This window comes from Molossus molossus, unplaced genomic scaffold (genome assembly GCF_014108415.1).
Source record: "Molossus molossus isolate mMolMol1 unplaced genomic scaffold, mMolMol1.p scaffold_m16_p_8, whole genome shotgun sequence".
NCBI lineage: Eukaryota > Metazoa > Chordata > Mammalia > Chiroptera > Molossidae > Molossus > Molossus molossus.
Genome location: NW_023425402.1, coordinates 34117282 through 34140669, shown reverse-complemented (window position 1 = coordinate 34140669; position 23388 = coordinate 34117282). Strand labels below are relative to the sequence as shown.

The 23388-nt window shown below is 34.2% G+C and overlaps 1 protein-coding gene across 2 annotated transcripts in view; it reads right to left on the bottom strand.

The window, feature by feature from the left end:
* The window catches only part of ADGRB3 (adhesion G protein-coupled receptor B3), a 689955-nt gene that overhangs the window by 132666 nt on the left and 533901 nt on the right, over window positions 1–23388 (bottom strand). For both annotated transcript variants that reach the window (XM_036248276.1, XM_036248277.1), the window contains 3 exons: window positions 12760–12886; window positions 11076–11179; window positions 6899–7001 (listed from right to left, as the gene is read on the bottom strand). In XM_036248276.1, the coding sequence (XP_036104169.1) occupies window positions 6899–7001; window positions 11076–11179; window positions 12760–12886 (334 nt within the window). The remainder of the gene's footprint in view (window positions 1–6898; window positions 7002–11075; window positions 11180–12759; window positions 12887–23388) is intronic.

Sequence of the window (23388 nt, the reverse complement as noted above, 5' to 3'; positions counted from 1 at the left end):
GGCCAAATCAAGAAGTCCCTTTACATTGCCCATAGAATTCTTTTGTGTAACTACCTGAGGATGGATGAACAGAAGGTAATCAAAATAGGCCTGACACTCTCCAAGCAACTAGGCATACCAGCCTGAGTCTTAGTTCTACTTCTCCACTGAACTGCTCACTCTCTGCATGTTTTGCCCAGCCTTGGAGTTTGACCTAAGGACACATACTCAGCATCCAGACTGCCCTCCCTGTCCCTCAAGGTGATTTGGCTCCTGATATCTCAACCATTTTAGTAACTCTCTATTGTCAAATAATTCCACTTTCATCTTCTTGGCTTATTTCAAACTCATTCTTGATATTGATCTTTTGTCCTATTTTATAACTGACATTGAAAATGTGATCTTTGGCTCCTACCATGCAAACTGGAAATGTATAATCAGGGGACAGAAAGGTTCAAGTGGGCAAAAATATCTCCAATCCCACTGTCTATCATGTGTTGAACCCTGTAACAATGGGACAAAATAATCCTTCATTACCAGGAGCCCAAGTAAATCAAGAAACTAAGTAACCATCCTGTTCCTTGGTATCGTGAAGGTTTTCAGGAATCCAGAATAACCCTGACAGAGCTAGTAAGGTACCTCAAAACGAACTCAAATGAGTCCCACATAAGCTTACTATATTCAAATGCTTTTACAAACATCCTAGCAAGTCAATAACTCATATTTTAATAAATCTAAATAGGAGACTATAGATTCAGACGTTAAGATCATATACACAACTGAGATATAACAAACATGCATTTGGGACATTATTAACAGAAAATAAAATTCTATGAGAGAAATAATGAATAAGCGTATTTCTTTTGAAGGTTATAAACATTACTTTACATGATGTATCAAGTGAAACAATTCACATTTGTTTGGTTTCAAAGTCTCTTTTAAAAACCCACGAACCAGATCACCTTTAAAACCTGCCATTGTCTTATTACTGTACTGGTGGAGATTCTGTCCGAGGAAGGGAGCCTAATCCTTGTAAAACTAACTTACAGCTATAAGCCCAAACAATGAATTTAAATAAATGCAGTTATTCATTCATTCAATAAATATTTATTATATATTTATTGTACTCAGAATGCATGTTGGCAATAATTTAAGGATGGATATTACCTATCCCTGTCCTAGAAATGTGTAGTCAGGTTGGAAACAGGTAATGTAATATGAGATTGTAGGTATGCACTGGGAATCATGGATCCCCAGAGCTGGTGTACCTACAAGTGGAGGAGAGGACTGCAGAGTGTCAGAGAAGGAGCACGAGACAGATGAAAAGCATCTGGGAAATCAGGCAGAGTGGAGGAGAGTAGCAGTGCTCTCTCTCGGCTGAAGGGTAGCGAAATACAAGGAGTTATTGGATGAATTTGATGAACTCTAAGCAGCTTGGTGTTCCTGGTGTAGTAAACAAAAGTTAGTAAAATAGAATGAAAATGGAGAGGTCAGCACAAGTCATGCTCAAGGCTTCTCATGTTTTATAAGCTACAGAACTCGTTCTGCATAAAATTTAGTCTTGAGCCCCAATATATCAATACAACAAAATCAGTGAACACAGACTTTAATAGATAAATGCAACACATTTCACTGCCTGTGTCTGAGCACAGTCTGAAAATCACTTCTACAGGAAGTGAGACAACAATACATGTTTGCACAGGGAAGTGGAGTTGTCAGATTTGAAATTTAGCTCCATCACTTGGGCTACAAGGTAGAGAGTGAGTCTGATGATCCTGGAAGTGGTAGACTAGTGAATGTGATTATTAGTACCTGATAGAGCCCAAAAGCCGAATTTGAGAACAATGTGAGTATACAATTGGCACAAGTGGATGATTTATTAGATTCACTACATGAGGGAGAAGGAGAAATCAAAGATAACTATCAGAGTTCCAGCTTCTGTAACTGGGTTAGAGAGTCCAGAAATGCATTCATTTTATATAGAATATGTTGGAGTGTGGGGCAGAGACATAAATAGTAAATTTAGTGATGAGCAGAAGAGTGGACACAGGAAATCTGAAGTTCAGGAGAGAAGAATAGAGTCCGATGTACATGTGGGGGTCATCATTAACAACATCGCCACCATCACAGCTACTGTTTGTGAGGTGCTTACCGAGTGCTTCATATGTACTAGCTCGTGTAACCTTGACAACACTCTAAGGGAGATACTAAGAAGCTGAGGTTTATAGAGGCTGAGCATCATGCTCAAGATCACACAACTAGGAAGCAAGCAGTAGATTTGGGTGGTTAGGTCTATCTGGCTTAAAGTGCCTGCTCTTCGCCATTACCACCTCAGAGAGAGACTTCTTCAGGGAAGTGTGAAGGCCACTGAATTCCAAGAGGAGGGGCAGACTGTGTCATAGAGTACCGAGAGAAACGGTATGGATAGCTGAAAACACACATTAAATATTCCTTCTCAGAACTTGAACACATATGTAAGTAATGTGTGAAAAATGCGGGTTTCTGGCAAAAGAAAGTCATGGGGAAATGGGTGAATTAGAGAGTGCTTCATCCAATTCAAGGCATTTCAATTCAAGATTTTATTTTTAAAAAAGGAATTCTGTCAACACAATGATCACAACCTTCTAGTTTGGTCCAGCTTTACTAACTATTACAATGATCACAACCTTCTAGTTTGGTCCAGCTTTACTAACTATCTCCATACAAACTACAGAACAAAAACATAACAATGTTTTAGAAAGGGTAAATAAGGACAAGATTAAGTAAGAAAACTTTGTAGAGTATGTGACTTCTAAAAAGTGCTCTAACAGAGAATTTTTTTATTTTTTTGCAAGACTAAAAGACACATCCTATTATGTAATTCAATGACCTGTACATAAAGAACCATGAGCTAAATTCCTCCTAAATAGTACTAAGAACATGTTTACCCATGTGAAATAATTTGGAAAGCTTCCCTTGATCTGTCAATGAGGTCTTTGCTAGATCTCTTAGGATTAAAGTGTCTAACTTTGTCCTCTAAAATTTTATATTATTTTTTTCAAAATGTTTAACATTTTTAGGCTGTTTGTAATTTATTTTATAATCCATGGGTATTATCATCATGATACTACATATGTGCTGATTAGTTTAACCTTTAAATCTAACTGTCCAGGAATGCACTGAACAGGACAGTCAGTTGATACTATATTTGAAAGGGCCATACTCCAGGTGGCAGTTGCAAGTCCTTTGGATCTAGGTAAATCTATTCACAATCACACTGTACCCAGCATCTAACTGAATGTAAAAGGTGATGAACTAGTGTCTGATTAATCATTATGGTAAATGTATCAATGGGTTCCCTTTGGTAAAAATAAAGGCACTGAGGCTATGTAAGTTAGTTAGTACAGTTAAACACTTCTTACTACTGAATGGGTTGTATGAAAGATTCCACTGAGGCCTATATCCTACACCTCTTAGAGATGGGGCCCACAGCTCTGCTGGACTAGGAGATTTTCTGATTGAATGAGGCTGACTTAGAGCACAGAATTCTGCTTCTAGAGTGTTGCTACGTCCTCCTCCAATGAATGTTGCATACATGGTATGGTCCAAGTACCTAAAATGAGAAAGACCTAGAATTTTCCTGTGTTTGCAGAACAGATTTTGTTCCTGATTTGCTAATTAGTGTTCACCTAGTAAACATCTAGCTGTGTGATAAAATCTGGACTTGACATGCATTCAGTATAATCTGGTAGTCAGGCTGTCTACTGAGCATCTTGAACTTGTTGAGTGGCCACTATTATCTAACCCCCCAAAAGTCAACAACAGCAACAAGAAAAACATCCTAAGAGTGTTGCCAAATGTGGCTTTCATCAGTTAAAAAGAATGCTACCAAATCTTTAATATAACTCAAAGTTTTTTAGAAAGACGCAGTATATATTTTTGTGATTAAGAAAACTATTCTCTGAATGCATCTGTTTCCAAAATAATCTTTGCTTTCTGCAAAACAGTACAACCATGCTCAACAAAACCATTCATACTTTAAGGTACAGAGGAAACTTTTGACAAACAAACAATATTTGAATGGTACATGAATATCCTGGTTGAAATGATAAATGTACAAAGATCAAAGGGCAATGACAATCTATGAGAATGCTTGAAATGTAATGAGGTGACTTATAATTAAATTTTATAACTGCATTTTAAAGAGAGACATAAGAAATTACATTTGATTCTCTACTCTGCTGCCAGCAATTAAATCTATAGCTTAAATTTCTGAATACATCATATTTTTAACAATGGATTATTTCAGCTTCTTTCTATCCCAACTCAGAGGAAAGCACAGATACTCTACAGTGCGATAATCGAGTTAATTACATCTCAACAGCAATTCAGAGAAAGATCCCACTATAACACTTCAAAACTATTCTGGACATCAGCATCAAACACCAGTTTTCACACAAACTAGCCATGACAACTCTCAGAGGGAGTACCAAATGACTTGCTCATCAAAAAGCTCTCTCAGATGTTTCTATTTTCTAAGTGGGGAATACTAAAGCATCAATGATAACTTACTAGGGTAGTCAAATATAGGAATCTGATCAATTACAAAATCCCCACAGCAGCAACACGGTCCTAACTCACAGCTTATAAAATACTATAGCCACCGATCAATAGTTTATATTTTTAAAACACTTTCCTGAAGTTTATACAGGAAAACATAGATGACACATTTTGGAATATATGTATATATATATTTTTTTTCGAAATCATTAATCACAAATACAGTAAAGCAGGTACAGCTTTTCACATACTGCTATTTCACATATAAAATGAAGTAGGGTTGATTTAATTCAATCCAGCACATATTTCTTAGTACACTATATGATTATTCCCCCTGGAAACTTGATTTTTTTTTAGAATAACTAGGAATAAAATCCCAGTGTTTTACATTTTTCCTTCCCAGTTACTCTGTGGTGGATTTCCCTAGGCTTATAAGATCATCTACTCAGAGCTAGTATAGCAAAATGAACATAGCATAAGAGAAAACCAGCAACTTCTCACTTTGTTCACCACTACCACCCACCACCTGCTCTATTTCATGGTTTATTACCTGGGGAGAGCCCATATAACACCAACCTTTTTATTTTTAACTGAATCCATACCAATCATTTTTTATAATCAAAAATAAAAAGTAAAACTAGACTTGTTTTATCTTACATTTTATTTATGACATTTGCAGATATTTTCATATAAAACAGGACATTAAAAACATGGGAAAGCTACAATGGGTAAGAAGAATATAACTTCTTGGGATTATTTTAGTTTCCAAGTATTATTGGTATTTAAACCCATACATGATATTCATTGAGCACCTGAAATGGAGCTAGTATGAATTGAAATGTATTAAGTATAAATTACACCCAGATTCTTAAGACAATAAAATATTGTATTGACATTTAAAAAAATAGTAATTATGTGTTAAAAGGTCATCTTTTGGATATATTGAGTTAAATATAATATACAGTCAGTCCTCATTTAACGTCATTGATTGGTTCTGTAACTTTGAACAAAACGACGTATGAAAAAAACCAATTTTACCACAGGCTAATTGATACGAATAAGTGTAAGTTCCTATAGTAATTCAACATTATATAGAAATGACATTGAGGAGAATGACGTTATTCAAAGACCTGCCGTATTATTAAAATTATTAGAATTAATTCCACTTGGATCTTTGTATTTTATGAATGTGGCTACTGAAATGTTATAATTCCATCTGTAGCTTGCTTTTGTGGCTTTCATTATATTTCTATTGGACAACAATGATCCATACAGTAAACACTGTAATATGTAGCAAGCCTTGTGAAGAATTCTATTTTACCATTTGGCTCAGAACATGAAACAGTTTTAAAAGCATATTTCCTGCTAAAGATCATGCAGCTTTCCCTCTCTTAATGAGGCTTAACTCATGAGCTTCTGAATGGTAAACAATGACAGGAAGAGGGGCTTCCTGGAAAAAAAATTAAACTACACATGTACTACAAAAACCTACTAGATCAAAACTTATTGGAAAGTACATTTGATTTTTTAAAAATGGCAGCTTATGGGGGGAAAGTTCAATTATTTACTTTAGTATTTGAAATAAAATAAAAAGAGGTTGAGGAGAAAAACAGGCCTGAATTGATCAAAACAGGTTATTAAAGCATTGTTTACCAGAATTCCTTTCAGGTAGGTAAAAGTTAATTGAAGAAGGCTATTATGGATTTCTTGGGATGTATTTCAGAGTACTGTAGTCAAGAGAGCTGACAGTCATTTCTGGAACAAATGTGGCCGTTCAAGTCAATTCTTACAAACAGGACCTTTACCTGTATGTACATTCTGCTGAAAGTGACTGCAGGTAAAGAACGGCAATGCCGGTTAAGTTATCGAAATACTTCCGGTACGTAAAAATTTTTGAAAGGTATAAAACCTAGAGTCATGTTCACCTGATACTGTCTTCGATTACTGACAATAGACAGTTTTTGGGTAGATTTTCAAGATCTGTTACACCCTTAAGCAATTTACAGTTGACTTTTAGGAATCAGCATGTGAATAAATGAGATAAAAACACAGGTAATCCTATTACAATTAGGGTAATGAATCTAAATTTGTGTTTTTGTTGTTCTAGGGCTTTGAACGCATAGAGCTTTAATAAAATGCTTAGCAAACATGTATATTTGCTATTATAACCAGCCTCTCAATCCCCAGGAAACTAAGCCAAGAGAATGCATATCTGTTCTGGAATAGGCAATACTTTCATTCAGAAAATAAAATAATTAAAAAATAATAATTTCATTAGATGTTCTCCATTTTATCTGGTATAAATGTTTAGATGATCAATAACCAACTTTATGTTAATCCATAAACACACAAAGAGAAACAGAATAATTACCAGTCATACCTTATTATGAGTCTGAGTCTGTCCAACCAGTATGAGGATGTTGGATGAGATGATAGACAGGCAGAAGTTAATTAGAATTATGGACCTCTCAGAGCGTATGTACCTAGCCAGAGAGAAAGAGAGTGTCCAACTTTAAATTCAACAGAAAGATAAAGAATTCTATATTATGCAAATTGGTGGCATTCATCCAGAAAAAAGAAACACTAAAATACAGCCTTTACAAGAGAAAAAACATTTTAAAAGTTTTTTTTAAAAATAAAGATTATTCTTAGAGACACAATTTTATGCCGGCATGGCATGTTCTAGAGTCCTTTAGAACTTTTAGTTTTCCTCAATATCATTGTGGACACCATGACATTTCTGATAGGGCCCAAGTTTCACAACTGTTACCATTATAATTTTTTTTTTTACTAGAAATACAAAATTTCTTGCAAATATATTAATTTTTATAATTACCTTTATAAATATGTATGTAATATGTTAAGTATTATAGAAATCAACCAATAAAAACTCTGAGAACCAAAAGAAAAAACACAGATTTTTAAGTTTCCCTTGTTTACCGGAAAGATACCAGTCATTACTCTCATGAAACCATGAACACTTCATCCACCATTTCCTCCACGCAAATATTTTTATGTAGTCAGGCTGCTACTTCACATATTTAATTTTTCCTGAGTAACTGTTCAAAGGAAAAACAACAACAAGCCCCTCTAAAAATGAATCTAATCTACAAATAATAATTCACATTAGGCTGGAAAACTACCTGACATCTGCCATATTTTACTCTTATGAAGGAGTGCTTATAGACAGTCTGTTATGTAATTTGTAAGTGCATCAAGATTGTAAGCCATGGAGAAAACTGCTTGGAATCAAATGTTTTACCAGCTGTTTACCATGAAAGGGTAACAGCTACTTTGCTTTACTCTACCCTGTAGTAAATCGCTGAGTGACAGTAACTAAAAGACACACTTGCAGTTGCTCTGTGTTTGAAATTGCTCAATTTGTATTAACACATGAAATCACTTTCCACAGCAGGCATCCACTCTCCTGTGCAGTCAGTTTTAGATGGGGTGCCAGAGACCAGGAGGCCCCCTTTGGAAGATAAAATCTATCAAATTTCTTTTTCTCTGTTTCTGAGGAATATTTAAGCAGAAGCCCCACATTCCATCACACATTTCAGAACAGAAACCAAAACAAAAACAGGAGTAACAATAAAATACAAGTAGAAAATTTTTATTTAAAAAAAATTTTTTTTTCCCTTCTTCACAAAACAAACCCAAATAAGGCTAATCTAGGTCAACTTTTTAATGGCCTTAAGAGTTGCTTAACCTTCTCCCTGCATCATCAGTATCTAAAAATATAATAAACTGCATACTGGGATGCTGAAAACATAATCAAATATTAAGAGTTTTTTGTTTTTTTTTAGAAGATGTAACATAAAACGATTAAGGGCTGCACAAAACTGACCCTTTCCATGATGTTAATGGCTTCCATGACAGCAGAAGCATAGAGTTGGCATTGTTAATAGGGCTTTAGTGATATCGTTTGCCCTGTAAATAGGAAAATCATGGTAATAAAAGACCGAGATGGACTACCCTGAAGAGTCTTTAGATGTTTCCATTTTCATTAACACTGAGTCACATTATTGCCTTAAAACTTGATATAAAATATCTCAACTTTCAACACTTTTTACAAACGTGTTTAATATTTTAAACAAAGTTTGTAAATACATTTCAATACATAACTTAAAAGTACGTATCTGTAGATGGAAAGACCATAAATTAGCACATTTGCTTTCTGATGAACATTTCTAAAGAAACACATGGGAAAGCAACAAATTTCAAAATAGTACATTATATGTAAACTAATTCTGATGTTTATACATTTTACAAATCCTTAGAAAACAGAAATAAAAATTAAATGTTTTAATTAGAAAAAAAGGCAGAAAGATCCTAACATGAGTATTAGTATACCGTAATGTTACAAGTAAATTTAGTGTTTATAATATGCATTGAATTGATCTTACTACCAGATTCACATATTCATTTATGAATCTTAGAACTTCTATCAAAATATTAATATTACTTAAATTCTATTTGTGAACAATGAGTTGATAGTCACTAATTGCTAGGAATCCAAATTTATGTTGTTTCTAGGCCCTTTCTGCTATACTTCTCAGTTTCCTGTCAAGTTTTGATAGATCCTTTCAGGTGTCTTGGTAATTCTTAGGTAACTATTGTAACAGGTGATTTTCCAGATTAAAGAATACTTTACTATGAATTAATTAATCCTGTACTTCTTTGACAAATTTTACATATTATTTATATTGATTGGCAGTGTTTGTGTTAGTGTTAGCTATATGTATTCAGAGTGAAAAGGTAGAATTGATGCCTGAACTCTAAGTGTTGAGAAGAAACAGTTCTTTTTTTTTTTATCCTCACTGGAGGACATTTTTGCATTTATCTTCAGATAGAGCAGGAGGGAGAGAGGGGTTAAGAGAGAGAGAGAGAAACAATGATGTGAGAGAGACACATCGAGTGGCTGCCAACCACATGACCCCGGTTGGGGGCCGGGGACAAACCACAACCGAGGTTCGTGCCCTTAGCGGGAACCAAACCCGGGACTTTCTGGTCCACAGGCCTACGCTCTAACCGCTGAGCCAAACCAGCCAGGGCAAAACAGTTGTAAATAGTACTTTAGTGAGTATAAATCATACTGCTATTATGATCACCTGGTATCATGGCCCTTAAACACTGCTTCATTTTCTCAGAAGTGCCATTCAGGCAACTGTGGGAAAGTTGTCTTCTCCCTAGCCTTTGTCCATCTTGCTTTTTTATTACCAGAACAGTGTCTTCTTGACTGAGCACTGAACCCTGTATTCTATTGTCTACAATGCCATTCCCAGACTGAGCATTTCCTTCATTTTGTGGATTTGACCATATTTTATCAGATTGTACAATCTGTCAGTGTTTTACTATCTGATAACTCCTTCACAGATAAGCAAAACCTCTATTATGTATCTGTGCCAATGGACCAAGAATGTGTACATATTTTATTTTTATATAAAGAATAAAAATTTTAATATGTTTGACAATTTAATATCCTGGACAATTAATTCTTGTCCACAAAGGAATAAAAACATAAAGGCGAACAATAATTTTTTTAAAGGATATTATATAAAATGACCTTTTCTTATTAAATTGTAATTAATTTTTCAACTGAATTGATTTTTACCTTAGGTGAAAGATAAGTAAAACCCCAGGTTGGCTACTTTAGCAATTTTAATATATTTCAGGAAATAATACAGAATGAACTATTTATTAATATATTAACTGTTTTTAGAACACTTTTTAAAAATAATGAAAATGGATATAAAAATGTCCAACATTAAAAAAGTTTAAATCTATTAGGAAGTTTGACCATTCGGTCATGTGCTAGTATGTATTGGTTTATTTGGCGAGTGAACAAACTTCACAGGTCTAATTTTAATAGAAAAATAAATCTTTGAGAAAGACAATTTTCACATCTAACAGATGTAATTTCAAATATTGTACAATTTTTTTTTTCAATCACATATCCTTGTTTATATATTTTTCTGACTTCTTTTAATCAATTTGTCAAAATTTGACTTTTTCAAAACATTCAACGAAAGACCTTGTTGAGATCACTGAGGTATAATGTTAGTGTATTAATACTATAGAAGATTTTATTTATTGTCTGGAATATACTGAAGCATGTGTTTAAAACCTAAGAATTTAGAGACCATATTTTTATAACAGAAAACTTAATGTGATACCATCAACTCTCAAGCTCAACAGCAATTGGGTTAGAAACCACACATAGACTGAACTGTGGGTATAAAAATACCATGCTTAGGGGTAAGCAACTTGTTGAAGGCTACCATTATTTTCATTAGGAAGAAAAGTGTGTGTGTGTGTGTGTGTGTGTGTGTTGTTTATTTTCTTAATAAAGACAAATACAGACAAGAAAATTAGGTAAACATTTATCATTATTGTGCTCATTTATTATAGCTCAATGACATCAATTATAATTCTGTACTGAAAAATACTTTTTCCAGTGAGTCAAGTAAAGAAGACATAATAATGGTTATCATAGTCACCGATTTAACTTGGAAAAGCAGAGCACTGCATTTCATATGTATTAATAGATTACATACCTCCATAATGCTGCATAGACAACTGCTAGGGTGATCAAGGCCAAGCAAGAAAGGCCACTGCCTACTATAAGGGTGACTGAAGGTGTACCAGAGGACTCCATGATCTGCAAATTAAACAAAAAAAAAAGGGGGGGAATTTTTAAATAAAATACCTTCAAACTCAGCAAAACTATCTTAACACTCAAAAATACCCAAGATAGTTGTTATAGTTACCAGATAATTACCCAGTAACCACTTTGTTCACATATTCCCAACCTCTAAAATGACTAATTCTAGCTCACCCCCACTCCAATGTGAAGCACTAAAGGCATATAATGATAATGACATATTACCCACTTTGGCTTTCTAAAATAAATAACTAAATCTATAACTTGGTCAACATTTACATGTTAAATTTTCTCCAGCTAAAATTTGAATCAGCATTCATTTTTCTTCAGCTAACTATAGTTCAGTTATTTCACAATATGTTTTTTGTTAAAATTTACTTTGATCCTCCCCATTAAAACTCATTAAGTGACCTGAATCTGGTATCTAGATATTGAAAAATTTTCAAACTTTCTGACTTTTGACAACTTTGTTCTAAGTCAGGTATTCTCTCATTTAATTTCACTTCCTTGGTCTCTAAAGATATAGAAGAAAATCAGATTTCAAAGGCAAGACCTTAGAATATATTCTGTGATTATTTTTTTCTATGAACAAAATATGCAGAGATAATTTCACAGTGCCATTATCAGTTCCTAAATACATGACCTTGACAAATAAACCTTATATCTTTTAAAAGATATATAAAGGTTATAAGCAGTCACAATATGAGAGATTTCTTTCATAGACAGTGACATGAAACTAACTAATGAAATCTGTTGTTTTTTGTATTTTTAATATTGGAAGTTTGAAGAAATGCACTTTAAAATCAAGTGTGTTTCAAACCTTAGACATGCACATTAAATTATATTAGGGTGTATTTTTTTTCTCATCAAAATAAGTAAGAAGAGTGATGCATATTTAGGCCAAATTTAAACAGAAAGTCACACTTATCTTAATTATTTTTCAGTATTTCAGCTTTTGAAATAATCTTCAAAATACATTTGATAAGGACATTATTTTTCTTTTAGACAGTTTATACAGCTGTCAATTTTAGAAACTAGTTTTATAAACCTATACTTTTAAGAAATGATCTTACAGTTTTTGACAGTCCATGCTTTCAGGAAAACTTCATATAATTTTAAAAAAATAAATATCCAATGACACCCACAGAAAGCCCATACTGAAAATATTCAATGCAGATATACAATGTGTTTGGCTGTAGTGTCTGGGGTCTTCATTCTACTACCAACAGTATCCTCACAAATTCCCCAGAACAGCTTTCCAGTTCTAAAATAAAGGTTAAGTTGGCAATTATTTTTATTTGAAAGTTTGCAGCGTATTAGTAATATGATTGGAGTACATTCTCAAAACTATGCTGCAGAAATTTCAAGTTAGAAGACATAAATTTGAGTAGAATTTAGTTATAGCACACCAACTACAATTCATTTCACCAAGCTACTGTAGCTAAGGAGGAGACGAACCCAATTTTGCCACCCTGCAACATTTTCTATTTCCCCATTAAAATGCAGTTCCCTGGAGAAACACTTGCCACAATGTCCCTGCCTTTGCATTAAAGCCGTGTTTTCCCTTTGTTACTTACTATTTCTCTAGGTTGCTGAGCCAAAATGGCGAAGGTAGAGAGACGATCACATAAGCATTTCGTATGGGATGCATCGGTAAGCACAGTTTTACATCCCTGGGTGGACCACGTTCCCAAAGACTCGTTCCTGCAAAGGGGTGGGGTGGGGGGGAGATCGGGATAAATACGCCTGACGGCCAAATCCGTAAAGAAGAAAATGCAGTTTAATTAAGAGAACCGTCTACTGTAATTCCCGTACAGGAAAAAAAAAAAATCTACTTGTTGTTGAACAGGACGTAATTTAGATGCATCTCCAGTAATGCAAAGCGAGTGTATTTGAAAAAAAGCAAGCAGGCAGTGGTGCGGCGTGCGTGCAGAGAGCTGTCCAGCGCCGTGGGTGCTGAAACCGGGACTAGCTCTGTCCAGCCCTCTGCTAGGAAAGCAGCGGCAGCGGCAGCGGCAGCAGCACGAGGAGCCGCCAGAGCTTTGGCAGCCACTTCCTATGCTCATCGGATCATTTCAAACACTCAGAGTATAAGAAGGCTTTTCCCGTCCCATATTTTTGGATCGTGAATGCTTGCTTTTAAAATGCGAATTTCTCGGAAAAGCCTGCCTAAAAGGTTATATAGCTTGGGTTGGTTGATAGGATCTTCTTCTCTGCTGGTTGGGGTTTTTCCTTCCTTTAGAATTAGCTGCTGTGAAAAATTCACCCTGGAAACGGGAAGCAGCAGCAGCGGCATCAGCTGGTTCTGATTCTCATTGCCTATGCCTGTTATCCAGGGGAGGGGTGGGTTTCAGATATAAGCTTTCCACTCCACACTTTGCTCAGCCCAAAGAGACTCTGAAGCCCTTGACATTTCTTCCCCTGTCCCGCCTCTTTGTTCTAGGGTAAGAGCATTAAGCTAACCCTAAATTGGCTAGAATATCTGGAGCAATACCCCTACCCCCAAAAACCTGGTAGGATGGGAAAAAGAGGGCCTGCTTCAATTTTCTCGTTGGTGTAGCCATCCAAAATTCTAAAGAATATAGTTTATTTCCCACCTCAGCAGAATAAAAATGGTATCACCTACACCTTCTTAGTAGGGAGAAAGGATGCGGGAGAACCAATCCACCCCTGCCTAAACTACTCTATAGGAAGAGGCAGAAAAAAAAGTTATCGATTTTAACCAATCAACTTTATTATCATTACATGTGTAATAATACTGACCGCACCAATTGTCAGCTGCCCTCCCCTAGGCATTGGAAACTCTCCAACTAGCAAACCTGTGTATGTGTGCATTTAAATTTCAAATCAAGTTACTGTCTATGTTAAAATTACTCTAAATCTCAAAGAGGATAACACATAACTTGATGTTAGTTTTGATATGGCACTTTTGATTTCACCTACTTCATCTTTGAATGCCTAAAGCTATTGAGTTCCATGTGCACACAGTCTATTTCTGAGAATTTCAGTGAGAGAGGCTTCTATGTGACAGTTGGACTTCCAAGTTGAGCTACAGAATATAATTCACATAATCTGTTTTTGGTATCTAGAAGCAATATCTTTTTAATATTTATGATTTAATGCATTAATATTCATGACTCAGAATACTCTTAATTACAACTTCTTTTAAGGATGCACTGTATTTGGGGAGAGTTACAGAAAAATATTTCTAAGTATCAGCCAATTCAAAATTTGGTAAACCTTTTTTCTTTCTCATGATGTCATAGAACCATACCACAATTTTAAAAAATCAGTTATACCTTCAATCAAATGCAACAGTATTAAATTCCAATTCTACCTAACCATAGCAGCACTTCAACTTATTGCATTAGCTTGTCTGTCTCTGCTCTTCTTGTGACAAACAGTTAAGGCCAAATGAAAAACATTTACCTTAACTGATTAGAGTTTAAAGAAGAAAATACACTTAAGAGAATCTAACATATTTTAAAACATAACTCTTGCATAATTCATCCTAGATGACAGTTTAATTTAATGTAGTATCTGTGCTTTCAAGATGGAGTCCAGAACTTATACTACTTTTCACATTATGTGGTTATAACCAATAAACCAATTCAAAGCCTAACAACAACAAAAACAAAAAACAAACAAACAAAAACTTCACTGTAAATAAGACCTCTTATAAGAGAAAGTTATATATTTATATCCAGGCAATAAAAGGTTCGGTTTACTCAAAAAAATTTACATCACTAAACTTTGGCTGTCAGATATAAACTTTATGTTCAATAAAATACAGCTAAACTCTAAAGATCATGTAAATTTTATATGATATCTTTAGAAAAATCGGTCAATTTGCTTTACGATGTATGATTATTGTGACCTGACCCAACTCCAGGCAAAGTTGGGAAGTAAGTGACACTGGTCTCATGTTTTAGCCTTTCACTCCCTGCAGCATGAAATGCTTCTGATGCTACTCATCCCCCTTTCATGTGTATATTCCTGAGGCTACATACCTCTGTTCATACCTTTCTTTAGAATTATTAGCCCTCTGTTGACTTTCTCTGATTAAACTAATGGATAATAATATAAATAACTGAGTACAGCTTGGTGTGCTCTTTCCAAAACAAAAACAAACAAAAACAAAAAAATCAAAATAATGCATCAGATAAATGCATCTGATAGAAGAATACCTGGAATTTGGGGCAGATAAGTAGGAGAGAAGATCTTAGAAGGTGAGGAGGTAACTACCAATTTCTACAATGAGTTGAGTAATAAATGTGATGTCATTCTGATGCTAAATTTAATATTGTTTCATAAAACCTCTTGATATTTTAAAACCATGTAATACTCTTATAAAGTAGTTTGTAAATCACTAGCATACATGTCCCTATTATTACAAAACCTATAGTACCAGTGACCTGTATTTTCAAACATTTCCTAGCTTATTCCTACTATATATAATTCTTTGAAAGCATGGTACATGTCTGATTGATTTCAGGGAAACCTTGTAAAGCAGACTGATATGTTGTAGAGCTAATGTGAAGCAAAACAGCATCCCCAGTCTGCACACAACAAGGTTTTTAAACATGTGGGCTATTCCAACAGTCACATTAGTCTTCCAATGTCATAGTTTTGCATGCTGTGATTAATGGTTTATCTATAAATTATTCTTAGTTATTAAGTGTAGGTTGTCATCAATAGGGCAAAAAATATGATGAAATATGTATGAACATTAAAGATACTAAGAATAACAGACTGTCAAACAGAATAAATGACACATACAAATTATACTGAAAATCATATATTTCTTTTCTATAGTGTCTTTTCTGGGCATTAAATTTTTTTCAAATAGTTTTAAAAAATAACTAGGCCTGCAGAAATTCCATACAACCAGCACATTCTTTGTTGGTTATACCTACATTCACCCATGTTAGCTGTCATCTGACTTCTTCTCCTTCTACCTATTATTAGAATGGCTAAAAGAAGAAAGAGTCTGCCTGTCCCAAGTATTCAAAAGTACATACCCACAAGCACAGACCTGTGTGAAAATATAAGACAAAAAATCCATTTTTTTCTCAGATTAATCTTTATTTGAGGCCTTTCCCCAATTTCCTAAGAATCTACACAGTTTCTTTGTGGATCTGCGTATATTGCTGGGTTCTTGATTTCATGAGAATTTTAAATAATAGTAGCATGTGACTATATTCTATAGAATTTAAGAAAAAATTATCTGTTAACTTCAATGAAAAGTTGTTTCATAAAAAACAAAACAAAAAAACAGCAAAACTTATTCTGATGCATTTCAAAAGTGTTTCAAAAAAATCAAAGTTATCTTTTGAAATACCAACACAACTATATATTCCACTCAAATCAGTCTTTTATAAAACTGTCTATTCTGCTTCATAATAAATCAGCGTGGGAAGTATTTATTATGAATAACACACACTTTAGGAGGTTTATTATCTCTTAGGATATTAATGATCCATTTATTTAAAATCAAAATAGCTACAATGGCATTTTTTTAAAAATTACACACATTTCTTAGTACACTATCCTTACAATGTATGCATACTGAAAGAAACTAATTGTTTCATAATCATAGCAGTGGTAACTTCTAAGAATAAGGTAAATCTATGCAATTTTTAATGCATATATTACACACCTCAAAAAATGACATATATGGCTCTTGTTTCAAATTATTCTCTAAATATAGAACATTTTGGAGTACAGATAAGATGTTCTTAGTTTTGAGTAGAAATGGTCTTTGAAGGTAATTTCAAATACTAAAAAGACACCGCCAATACTGAAAACACTGATCTCTAGCAACTGTTACTATGTCCAAATACAGCGAATCATACAATTAGAAAGTTTTCTAGAAATAACCTTAGTGATCATCTAGCCCACTGGTTTTCAACACTTGCTGTACATTAAAGTTACCTGGAGACCTTTAAAATTTAAACCCTGAGTGGGGCCTGGGCATTATTACTTTTCTAATGCTCCCCAGATGATTTTAGTGTGCAGCCAGGGTTGAGAACCACTGATCTATCCCAACCACTTAGTTTTATAAATGAGGAAAGTGAAGTGCTGTGGATTTAGGAAACTTGTTTTAAGTCATAGAGTGAGAAGCAAAGCTGGGCTTCTTGTTTCCAAATTAGAGATTTTTTTAATGCTAAATTTTAATTGTCACCTGTTTTAAAACAGAATACAGTGAGTATGTCCCATGAAGTTATAAGATCTGAATGTCATGCCTGTTCACACTTGCAAATATTGTGGCACTGGTGTCATAGTTTTAACAAAGTATGAGTTAACTATAAATAAAGTTAGCCAAATAGAAAGTCAGACTCCAGGTTTATATTTTGTTTATTATTGATTTTTTTTTTTTGAGAGAGAGATAGAAACATCCATATGAGAGAGAAACATTGATCAGCTGCCTCCTATATGACCCCACTGGGTAATGAACCCCCAACCTGGGCATGTGCCCTGACTGGGAATAGAACCCGGACCTCTCAGTCCATGGGACGATGCTCCATCCACTGAGTCACACTGGCTGGGTGTATATTTTATTTTTTTAAAAATTATATACCCTATGACATGTTATAGGAAAATATTTATTTCATGCCAATTTTTCATGACATCAAGCACCTTCCACATTTTTTGTGAGATCATTTACTATTTGAGGTGATACAAAAGCTTAAATTTAAAATTATGAAAACAATAAAATAGGTAAAAGTTAAAGTTCTTTCTTCCTTCTAAAAATGATATCCTCTGTATTCTGATTCAATGGATGATTGTAAGATTCAAAGTTAATTTTATATCAATTGTCATAATGCCTACATAGTATTATATACCAGTATATGTATATGTATGTATGTGTATTATATATATACACACATATATATGCTATTATTTACCAGTATGTGTCTAGTTATCGTTATATATACAGAGGTAGGAAAAAGTAGGTTTACAGTTGTTCATATGGACAAATACAAATAAATACATAAATACATAAAAGAATAAATTGTTTTGTGTACTTACTACTGTAAACCTACTTTTGCCAACCCCTGTATATAACTATAAAAGAATAACACCAGCAAAAAATATATATGCTTCATTCATTGGGATGAAATTTAGAAGCAGGTACTTTGCTACCAGAGAAAGAAACCATCCTTATTGTCCACTATACTGGGCCTGGAATTTGTTAACTGGAAATGAACTAGATTCAGGAATACTCTACACTTAGATCTTCCTCAAACTCCTTTGTGCCTAAAACTCATCCAGCACTAGAATATGAGTTAATAAATCTTCCTCACTTTCTTCATTTTGGCAAAATAAGCACTGTTTTTGAGAACTGTACCTTGTTTGAATCTCTGATATACTGCTTTTCACTTAGTAGGAACTTAATGATAGATGCTTGATCAATTAACTTAATAATTGTTTACATTTCAAGGGATGACTTTTAATACTGCTGGATCCAGATTGTCTCAGCCCTAATTCATTTGCTGTTAGTGAGCATATAGAAGAAATATAATCTGAAGAGTATCAGTGGAGCTTAATAGGCTCATCTACTTGATTTTGGTCTTCAAAAATCATTGGAAATGAACTCAGAGACTCAGCATCCTCTAGTGAGTATGTTCAATCTGCAAGCAAGGCCTGATTCTTCACTAACCAGTTAGTAAGTATTTAGTGAGAACTTTTTAAATACCAAAGTAGAAGACACACATTAAAAAAATTAACATAATTTCTTAGAGAAGCTGACAATCTGGTTGAGAAAACTTTACATAATCCAAAAACGTTTTCTCCCTGAAAATTATTCCAGAAAAATGCTGTCAGTTCTACCCTTATATTCCAAGTCACCATCAACTCTCAGCTGAATAAATCTCATCACTAGGCTCCTTGTTTCCATTCTTGCCCCCTTACCCTGAAGTTCAATTTCAACGTGGCAGCCAGAGAGATCCTGTTGACACATGTTAAGTCATGTCACTTTGCTCAAAGTCTCTTCCATTCCCACGTGGAGTAAAAGACAAAGCCCTTATAATGGCATACAAGGACCTTCATAACTTGGCCTGTCTTGCCTCTCTACCTTCCTCTATTAACACACTTGCCTTTGTTTGGCATTCCCAACCACATCAAGCTCCTTGTTTTTTTCACCTTTGCATTTTGTGCTGGCAATTTCCATGGCCCATAATGCACTCCTCAAAGATTCATGTGGGTTATGCCTTGTCATCATGGAGGTCTCAGCCTTTATGTCACCCTACTAGAGATGTCACTGACTATTCAATATAAGATAGTAACTCCCCATCTGCAGTAGGTTGCAACTGGATAGACATTCTCTACAACTCTTTTCATCAAGTGGTAGAATTTATGTCCTCTTCCTTTGAACTTTGGTAAGCCTTGTGATTTGATGTGGTCAGCAGAATGCAGTGCAAGTTACGTGTGACTTCTGACAGTAGGCTTCAAGAGATCTTACAGTTTCAACTCTCATCATTTTGAAATTATGCTATCATGCGAGGTAGCCCAGACTAGCCTCTTTGAGGATGAGAGCATGGCACCAACTACCAGCCATGTAGGTGAAGTCATATTAGATCATCCAGTCCCAGGTTGAACTGCCAGATGACTACAGCCTCATATATAACACCAGATGAGACCAACAGATGAACCAACTGGTGGAACTCAACCAAATAGCTGAACCAAAGCATTGATTGTGCGCAAATAAAATGGTTGTTTCAAGCTTTGAGGCCATTTGTTATATAATAACTGATACACCTTCCAAGAGTTTCCCACATGCCCTTTGCCTTTACCATGATGTGTTGTTGTTCATAGCACTTATAACGTCTGATATATTATATATGAAATTTTAAATTAACTTTCTGCATACCTTTGCTTACTACAATGTAAGCTTCATGGGCACAGGGATGTTATTTATGTTCACTTCAGAATTCCCAGATCTTATAACAGTGCTTAACACATAGGAACTGCTTAACAAATATTTGTTGAAAGAGTGCCTGGTATAGATTTAGACCTGACATAGTTAGGATTCCCTGCATCATTAATTAATGTATTTATATAACCAATATTTATCCAGCACGTAATATGATGCCGGCACTGTGCTGGGTTATTTTGTGGACACATTAAGTTTCCGCTTTGCCTTTTGGAGCTCAAGAGCTTCAGTGGAAATGATCTTCTAGGTGTAGTGTCACTGCCACTTTGTCATAAAAGTCACATTAAAACCAAGAATATATTACTCTTGAGGGTCATTAAACATCATTTACAAGAAAGGTAGCATCTGTTTTATTGCCAGTAATGTATTTATTTACTTTTAAATTGTGATAAGAATACTTAAAATGAGATCTATCCTCTTAACCATTTTACATGTACAGTCAAGTATAGACTATAAGCACAGTTTGTACAGCACATCTACAGAACTCGTTCATCTTGCACAACTGAAATTTAATGCCTGTTGAACAGAAACTCCCCATTTCCACCTCCCCCTAGCTCCTGACAATGATATTCCAAAAGTACAGGCAACAAAAGCAAAAAATAGATAAATGGACTATATCAAAATGAAAAGCTTCTGCACAGCAAAAGAAACAATTATCAGAATGAAAAGACAACCTATAGAATGAAAGAAAATACTTGCAAACCATGTATCGATAAAACATTAATATCATAAATATATAAGAAACTCCTACAATTTAATAGCAAAAAATAAAAACAAAATTAAAATTTTTTTAAAAGGATTAAAAATTGAGCCGTGTGTGTGTGTGTGTGTGTGTGTATGTGTTTTAGTTGAAAATAGAGTAGGAAGGAGTATGGAAAGGAATAACATTAAGGAAGCCAATTTACTGGGCTATAAATATGTATAAATATCTTCACCATGATTTATAATAATTAAAAGTTAAAATATGCTAGCTGCCATCATTAATTAGTCAATAGGCAAATAATAATAATTACACTAATGAAAATAACAGCTAACATTTATTGAGTGTCTACTCAATGTTAGGTGCTGTGGTAAATACGTCAAATACAATTTTTTTAAATCCTAAAACAAAATGTCAAGGTAAATATTATTGTCATTTTCCCAGGTAAGAAAATTGAGACAAATAGAACTAATGCCTGCGTTCTTGCAGAATCATGAGGTCCGTAGAGATGAGACAGCCTGGAGTTGGAAGTTGCCTGAATATCTCAATCTGTGTAACATCAATACAAACCCTGGACTGCCCACCTTTGGCTTCATTATTATATGCTTAAAATAAATAAGTGGAACCAAGAGATTGTGGATTTCCTAAGGCCATGCAGCTGATAGAGGGCTGTGCCGGAAATGGAGCTCAAGTCTGCATGACTTCAAAGTAGATTCCCCCTTCCTTGGTTCTTTCAGTGAAGGTCAAAGTATTTAGGAACTAGCATCTCACAGTAAACAAGTGGGGAAAATCACATTAAAAAGTGACTAGTCAAAGAAATAAAAAATAATTATTAATAATGAGGAAAAATAAGAATAAACAACTGTAGCTTGAGAATGGTCATTGTGGACATGGAGAACCCTAAGAACCCCCGAGAGAACAATGTCAGAAAGGGGCTAAGATGGAAACTAGATTTCTAGAAGTTGAAAAAAGAACCTTGTGATATCAAAAAGAAAAAAAAAATAGCAATGGAAGGAAAAACAATTCATGTAAGTCAGATAACACAGAAAAATACAATTTTTGTCAATTATGTTTTTGCTTTGAGATAGGAATGAATCTCCTAATACTTTCCAGTGCAGACTTATAGTCCACGAAGTCAGCAATTATACAAGAAAGATTTCCATAGTCATTCTTGACTGTAGTAGGTAAAGGCAAGTCTTAAAGTTTTTTTCACTCTCATTTCTTTTTCAAAGATTTTAAAATGCTGTCAACGCTGAGTGTTAATCTCAATCACAAAATAATTCCTTCTATTTGGATATTTTTCCCCTTTAAAAACTTTGTTTGGGCTGGTAACCAAGCTTTAGTTTGATATAATATGCAACAGCTGACATGCATAACCCTGAAAAAAAGGGATAACTAAAATAAAATATATGTGACAAAATAATTGACAGTAATTGTTTCAGGGTATTGAATGATAGGTATTATTTTTTGCTCCTTTATAGTTTTTGTACCTTTGTGTTTTTTTCGCATATGACTACATTGCCTCTATAATCAGAAAAAGTTTTGAGATTCAGAAAAATTATATGAATTAGTATCAAGCTAGCATATTATTATCAGAAGATTAATTATTTTATAGACTTTATATGTTGGAATGGATATTTCTTAAGTGTTTTTGTAACTTGACAAAATAGTTCCCTATTCAGAAAACTAAAGGAGATAACATTTAGGAAAATCTGTATATAGCTTTGAAAATGTATATGTATGTATATGTGACTTAGGAATATAAGAGAATTCTAATTTGAAATTAATTTTCCAAGTCTTTTATTCTTGGATATCAAAAGTCATTTGTAACATGAATATTTTCTCTTATAGTACAGTAACAGTACAATGCATTGAACTGAATTAACAATCATTGGATTCATAGACTGACATTCATTTTTATTATTTTCATTTATTTAGCAAGGAGGTAATCTTATGTAATCTTTTGTTCAAGTATATAAATAATTAACCCAGATTTGTAGTGATAAGGCAGACTTTGCAAATTGATATTTAACCACACACTGACTTACAATGGTTTAAGTTTTAACCATTATTTATTTTGTAGAAAACAATAAAAAGACAATTTATAAGAAAGCATATAGTCATAGGCCTACAAGTAGAAGGTCAACTGTTTCCCCTAAAAATTTAAACTACATTATCTTGGGAAGAGATTAGGACAGTAATTGTGATTTCTTACACTGTTCCTAATGTCTCTAAATCAAATCATAACAGTGTTAAGCATTATCTACCAAGATATTTTGTACAACATTATAAAAAAATACAATTTTGATTCACAGCAGTTTTCTATAGGCTAAAGCCCTGGCACAAAAAGTTTAAACAGCAGAAACACTGAGTAAACGTCTTAGAGAGCTATTTGTATTGTTCAACTTCATTTTTCCCCCATTCCATGTGAAATTATAATTATGATGTGCCATGGCTGTAAACTGATCCTGTCGAGCTTCTGGCACTGGGTCACAGGTTAGCTAAACTAACAATCTGAGCACACGACTGCAGTCTTAACCCAAATTGGAGAAGAGTTCTCCACAATTTACT